The sequence below is a fragment of the Microtus ochrogaster genome, chromosome 16 (assembly GCF_000317375.1).
Source record: "Microtus ochrogaster isolate Prairie Vole_2 chromosome 16, MicOch1.0, whole genome shotgun sequence".
Taxonomy (NCBI): Eukaryota; Metazoa; Chordata; class Mammalia; order Rodentia; family Cricetidae; genus Microtus; species Microtus ochrogaster.
Genome location: NC_022018.1, coordinates 50435442 through 50442332, shown reverse-complemented (window position 1 = coordinate 50442332; position 6891 = coordinate 50435442). Strand labels below are relative to the sequence as shown.

General features: G+C 45.1%; 1 protein-coding gene across 3 annotated transcripts in view; it reads left to right on the top strand.

Annotated features, from left to right (window-relative positions):
• The window catches only part of Kif13a (kinesin family member 13A), a 177472-nt gene that overhangs the window by 111195 nt on the left and 59386 nt on the right, over positions 1 to 6891 (top strand). For all 3 annotated transcript variants that reach the window (XM_013349117.2, XM_013349116.2, XM_026782988.1), the window contains exons 10-13: positions 566 to 677; positions 1206 to 1418; positions 2263 to 2373; positions 3485 to 3619. In XM_013349117.2, the coding sequence (XP_013204571.1) occupies positions 566 to 677; positions 1206 to 1418; positions 2263 to 2373; positions 3485 to 3619 (571 nt within the window). The remainder of the gene's footprint in view (positions 1 to 565; positions 678 to 1205; positions 1419 to 2262; positions 2374 to 3484; positions 3620 to 6891) is intronic.

Sequence of the window (6891 nt, the reverse complement as noted above, 5' to 3'; positions counted from 1 at the left end):
GAGAGACCCTGAGAGACCTTTGATGCAGTAGTTCTGTGCGAAGGCTTCTGCGATTTCCTTAAAAGCCCTCAAGTTTTACCCATGCTCCTCTGAGTCTGAAAGCGAGGCCTTATGCTGTCCTCTGCTTGCACAGGTCAGCTTTTGAGAAGCTGTGGTGATCCTGTGCTGAATCCTGTCCCCAGCTTTAAACACGAAGTTACAGGGAGTGTCTGCAAGAGCAGAGAGGCCTGAATGGTCCAAAGTTGACCTGAAGCTTAAGTAATCCAGACCTTAATATTTGGAGTGAATTAGTACTTTCTAGTATGATTTTATAATTGCATGTTTAAAATGTATGTTTTATAAAGTCTTCAGTGAAGCATACTATTTTCTTATAGAAATTCTAAATTAATTATTTTATGTTAATAGGTTACCTTTTTCTTTGTTTTGGGCTTCCGGGAAAATTATTGCAGACATTGCTGACTGTCGACTTGCTCGCTCTGCGTATTTTATTCTCGTTTTCTAGAAAGATTGTTATTGTATGAAAACAAGCTCACCACACAGCTTAGTTTCCTTCTTTTTGTGGCAGATCGCTTACAACCTTGGGATTGGTTATATCATCGCTTGCCGACCAGGCCGCTGGCAAAGGCAAAAACAAATTCGTGCCTTATCGAGATTCTGTTCTCACTTGGCTTCTTAAGGTATGTTGTTGACTTGGGATCGTTTTTTGTCTAAACCTCGCTGTTTCCGACGTGAAACTGTGAAAGGACCGTGCAGAGCTACCGAAGCACACACAGCACCGTCACCCTAGTTCTTAGTGACACGCCAAGAACATGATTTTGTAGGGAGGGCTCACCAGGTAAGATCGTTTGCTTGAGTATGCATGAGAACCCGAGTTCAAATCCCCAGCACAGAGAAGTGACAGAGAAAGACATCCGACATCTTTTTCTTTTATCTTCATGTTCATGCCCATGCACACACACATGTACACACGTGCTACACAACAGCATACATACACAAACTAACACTACTTATTGTTTTTATTCTATTATAGTGACATTTGTCAGGTATTGTTTATTGTTATAAATATAACAGGCCATGTTTCATCTTCTTATAAAATTATGTGAAAAATACTAACACATTTTCACATTGCATTTTGTTTTTCACCAAGAACAACGTCACGTGTGGATATTTCCTCTTTGGTCACGTCTATCTGAAATCCTTTACAGGACAACTTAGGAGGGAACAGCCAGACCTCCATGATAGCCACCATCAGCCCGGCAGCGGACAATTACGAGGAGACGCTGTCCACACTGAGATACGCAGACCGAGCTAAGAGGATCGTGAACCACGCTGTAGTGAATGAGGACCCCAATGCTAAAGTCATCCGGGAACTGCGAGAGGAAGTGGAGAAACTGAGAGAGCAGCTCTCACAGGCTGAGGTAACGTCAGTCTGCCGTGCCCAGTTCCTGAAGTCCCCTGACTGGGGTGTCTGGTGGCTGAGGGCTGTGTGGTTCACCCTTTCAGTGTGTGCAGGCGTCTGCTCTGGGCTGAGAAGCATTGTGAAGAAGCACATAACTCACACCAGTTCTTGCCCTAGCCGTCTTCCAGCAAGAAGGGAAGTGGGGTCATTCCTGTCACTACCTAATTGTTGGCTTCAGCCCTTCACTTGGCCCTTGAACTTCCAGTGGGAAATCCTAAGAACAGTGTGTGTGTTTAATTGACGCTGTAGATTGTTTCCGTCAGACTTTCATAGACGTTGGGTCTCCTTTCCTTAGTCTTGGAGCCTGGGTCTTGTGGATGGGCGCCAGTCTGCATATGGTCCTAACTGGCTACTGTAGCTACGGGATATGTATGGATGACATTATTGATTTCTGCCTTACTGACAGATAAATCTGCTTAAATAACCTTCTTCCTACTTAGATATTTCAGAGATAAACTTTAGCTTTTTTTTTTTTTAGTCTTTTTGTTTAAAGAGAAACACGATGTCCTCTTCCGTGTACTTTGATTAGCAGAATTCCAAGGCCCACGCTGACAGTGCGTGACTTAATCCTTTCTGAAAGTCTATTAATACTTGTTGAGGGAGAGCATATGGCTGCTGAGATGTAGCCCATAGCTGTATAGAACATGCATAGAGCTGCATAGAACATGCATAGAGCTGCACACAGAATGTGCAGGGCCCTGTGTTCAAACTCCAATACCACAGGCAAGGGTACCATTCTATATGTACCGTATATAATGTTGGAAAGATTTTGAAAGCTGGTGTCTCTGGTCTTGTTTTTAAAGGCCATGAAGGCCCCGGAGCTGAAGGAGAAGCTTGAAGAATCTGAGAAACTGATAAAGGAGCTAACAGTGACATGGGAAGAGAAGCTGAGGAAAACGGAAGAGATTGCACAGGTGGGCTGATGAGGTAGCCTGAAACACTAAGGCCTCCTTCCCCTGGTGCCCGCTGGACAGACGCCTGCCTCCTCCAAAACCACCCAGGGCCCCGTTCTCTCTGCCGAGCTCATTTTAAAGCCTCAACCTCACATCTCCCACCAGTCTGCATATGGTCCTGTGCTGCTGGAATACTCTGTTGAATAAGCAGGACTGGGGCAGGGGGAGGGGCGTGTCATTTCTGTCCCTCATATGATCAAAGGTCCACATTGTGATTCCATGTTTTTCTTTAGATCGCTTGGCAGAGTAGGGCATTGGAAACACTGATTAGCAGAAAGTCGTAAGACATACAACACAATAGGTTTTCACCATTTGACTCTGTGTGCTTCTTAGAAGATCCTATATGAACATTTAGTAGCATAGACCTTGTGACAAGGGGTAATACAGCAGGAGTGTGTGTTTGGGGTCACATGGGCATTTTAGTTCCACTAACACTGTCCCCAGATCTCACTACCATGTGTTTTCATGAAAAAAGGACTTTGTTGTATTAGCTCTTGTGTTCCCAACCATAGATCAGTACCCACCACACTCTAAACTATCGTTAAGTCTTACATGGACAGGTGGACTCAAAGCCCGTGACGACAGGGTCTCTACCTGTTCTTCCATCTCCTACAGCTTCCCTCATTTGCTAGGAGTTCTTGGCTCCTGAAATTATCCTCTCTGCCCAGAATCTGGATCTGCTTTTCCTGTGACCACTCCTCAAGCAACTGCTCTTGCTTCTTGCTATGAAAATTCATCCAACGCTCCAAGAATTGTCCCACACATATTCTGCACCCGTCGTGCTGCCCCTCCTCGGAAAGCATGCAGCCCTCTGCAGCCCTCCATGGCACACCGCTATTCTTTCGCATTCTAGTTACGCGGGCTTGTCCTTTTCCCCAGACACTGTGTATGATTCACACTGGGTGTCCTATGACAGTGTCATGTCCTAGGCGCTTAGCAAACTTAGTCGAGCCGAGTAGAATGTGTCACCTCTTTGGCACTGTCCCCAGAAACGGTGACTTATTCTTTCCGTGGATGCATCTTGTGAATCGAACAACAGAGTGTCTCTGCTTTTGTCTGTTTCCATGCCCAGGAGAGACAGCGGCAGCTGGAGAGCATGGGCATCTCCCTGGAGACCTCCGGGATCAAGGTGGGGGATGACAAGTGCTACCTTGTCAACCTGAACGCGGACCCCGCCCTCAACGAGCTTCTGGTTTACTATTTAAAGGTGAGTATGTCTGATCGGCAGACCCCTGCCATCCCGCATCATCCCAGCAGAACCCGGATGCCTGGTCTCATGCTTTTGCTTTTTGTACCCAGCTTCACCCTGAGTAGAAAGACCATGGACAGTGCAATCCCACATCACTGATCACCAAAAATAACTTTTGTTTCACCTTGAGTACAGGCTTCAGAGGGACACAAATGGACAACTCAGGGTACACCTGTTGGAGGAGGTCCCACCTATAAGGTGACAGAGTTCCGAGGTGTTTGGGGGTCTAAGAGGTCATAGAGAGTCTTCATTGTAACACTAAGAAGCTCAGAAGACCCACACAAGCCTAGAGAGACCCTAGGCTAGATTCAAGAGCGGAGCTCTTCCAAGTCTGCCTTAGCTCTGACCCCATGATCAGGAAAGGACTTTCGTCCTATGATCCTTCATTTAAGGCCTTTTAGCCTTGGTCCCGTGGCTTCGGTGTGCACTGACCATGCTGGGGACATCTCTGCAGTAGGTTTCCAAATGCCCTGGGGTTAGATCCCATGCACATTATTTGAAAGTATCAAGGACTCCAGTGCATGTTTGTGTGCCTAGGTTATAGCCATCGGTCTGGATGGTGTTTAGATTGGGGGCGCTGGAGCACAGACACACAGCTATTAGCTTTCAGAGCTGCCTCACCACTGACCAGGTGCCTGCCAAAGCCGTCATTCATGCATGATAAAATGCGAAAGCCGGAACAAACGACACTTAATGTTTTTCCTAAAGTAGTTTTTAAAAATTATTTATTACTTTATGTGCATTGGTGTTTTGCCTACATGCACATTTGTGTGAGGGTGCCAGAACCCCTGGAACTGGAGTTACAGACAGTTGTGAGCTACAGTGTGGGTGCTGGGAATTGAACCTGGGTTCTCTGGAAGAGCAGTCAGCGTTCTTAACCTCAGAGCTACCCCTCCAGTCCCCTAAAGTATTTGGACCTCATGAGTCTCCAGAAATGTCAGAGAGAGAGAGAGGCCAAGGGTTCTTTGGCTACATTTGTAGAACTACTGGCCAATTTTATTAAGCAAGAAATGGGACATCCAAGCCAGGTGTGGTAGCACATGCCTATAATCTCAGTATGTGCGAGGCGTAGGCCAGAAGGATCGGGAGTTTAAACTCAATCTCCAGTACATAACAAGTTCAAGGCCACACTGGGCTATATGGGACCCTATCCTAAAGGGAAGGGAAGGGAAGGGACAGAGAGATAGTTGAAATAGGACACTTGATTGCATTCGTGCAAGGTGCCCCAACTGACAAAGGGAATTCAGTTGCCCATCAAAACACGTTTAACTATAACATACACACAGAGAGTGTGCATGTTATGGTAGTTTATTTATATGCCAGAAGAGGGGATTGGGTCCCATTATAGATATTTGTGAGCTACCATGTGGTTTCTGGGAATTGAACTCAAAACCTCTGGAAGAGCAGCTAGTTCTCTTAGCAACTGAGCCATCTCTCCAGCCCCCTGTTACGGTAGTTGAATATTAAAATGATGGTCAAGGATTGGGTACCTGGAGTCTTCTTAAATTTATTTGACTTGTTTTTATTTATGGGTATATATGTATGCCTGTTTGTCTCTGTGTGTACAACATGCATGTAGTGCCCACAGAGGCCAGAAGAGGATATCAGGTCCCCAGAACTGGAGTCACAGGTAGTTGTAAGCCACCATATGGGTTCTGGGAACCAAAGCCACATCTTCTTCAAGAACATCTTGGTAAGGATTTTGATCCCCTGGGAGTATATAATATGCAGTGGAGAATGAACTAGAATTGAAGCAGGGAACCTCAGTCTCCTATGATCTTTTTCCTTCCACTTTTTTCAGAGGTAAAAACGTGGTACAGCTAGCCCTTGACCTACCGAGGCTCCATGAGTCAGCTTGGGATCCGTTATTTAGGGAGAGTGAATTGTTTCTGATCCTGGCTTGTAAACCCAGGATCTGGTGTGTGGAAGGCAAACGCTGTGCTGCAGAACTGTATCCCCAGCCACAGACATCTTCATTTGAAAGACCTAGCGTTGCGTTTTCTCCATTGCATACAGAAGTAATGCCACAGTGATTAAATAATTTGTAGAGCAATATAGGAAGGTGCTCTGTGAATGAGCAGGGGTACACAGCAACTGAGTCTCCAAAGAGATTCTAAGACTCAAGATCTTTAAAACTACATGGATTTGTACATCATATAACCACAGGCTTCACCACTGTATGGAATGCTGACATTAGAAATGTTGACAAGTGTGTGTCTGTCTGTCTGTGCAGGCACATGCATGTGAACGTGCGCAAACACACATGCACACACACGCAAAGATTAATGTCATGTCTTCATCAATTACTTTCTGCCTTAGTTTTTGGAATGGGGTGAAAATACTGAATCCAAAGCCTACTGATCAGCTATACAAACTGGCTGCAAAGCCCCAGGGAATCCCTTCTCTTCCTCCTCAACATCAGGATGGAAGGCAAAACCACCATGTCTGACTTTTTGTATAGATAGATACTGGGGTTATCTTTACCAACTGAGCCTTGTCCCCAGCCCTAAGGTGGGAAGGAAGGATGCTGAGGTAAAATTTACCACAAGACTGCCTTTTAGTGGTTCCGAAATGGAGTCCTTTTAAAAAGAATCCAGTCAAATAGGTTGAATAAATGGTATTGTCTTAGTTTTGTTAAAAAAAAAAAAAGAGGGCAAGAGAAAGGAAAGGAAGGAAGGAAAGAAAGAGAAAAAGAAAGGAGGAGAGAAAGAGAAATAGATGTTTAGGATGAAATGTCATGCTGGTACCCACTCAAATAGTAAAAATTCAATCTAGAATTAGAATTCAATGTCTGCTATAGCTATGTCCAATTTTCTTATGTTTTAAAATGATAAGCATTGTTGATACAGGAGCTGGTTTTGATAGGGTTTTAAACATTTTTTTCCTTTGGTGCTCTTGTTTGATTGGTTTTGGTTTTGGGTTTTTTTGAGGTTTTTTTTGAGACAGGGTTTCTCTGTGTAGCCCTGGATGTCCTAGAACTCTGTAGACCAGGCTGGCCTTGAGCTCAGAGATCCGCCTACCTCTGCCTCCTGAGTGCTGGGATTAAAGGCGTGCACTACCACCGCCCAGCTGAATTTAAACATTTTTAAAAAGTTGTTTCTAGGTAATATTTTAGCTTAAGAAAATTATTACTGCCGGGCGGTGGTGGCGCACGCCTTTAATCCCAGCACTCGGGAGGCAGAGGCAGGCGGATCTCTGTGAGTTCGAGACCAGCCTGGTCTACAGAGCTA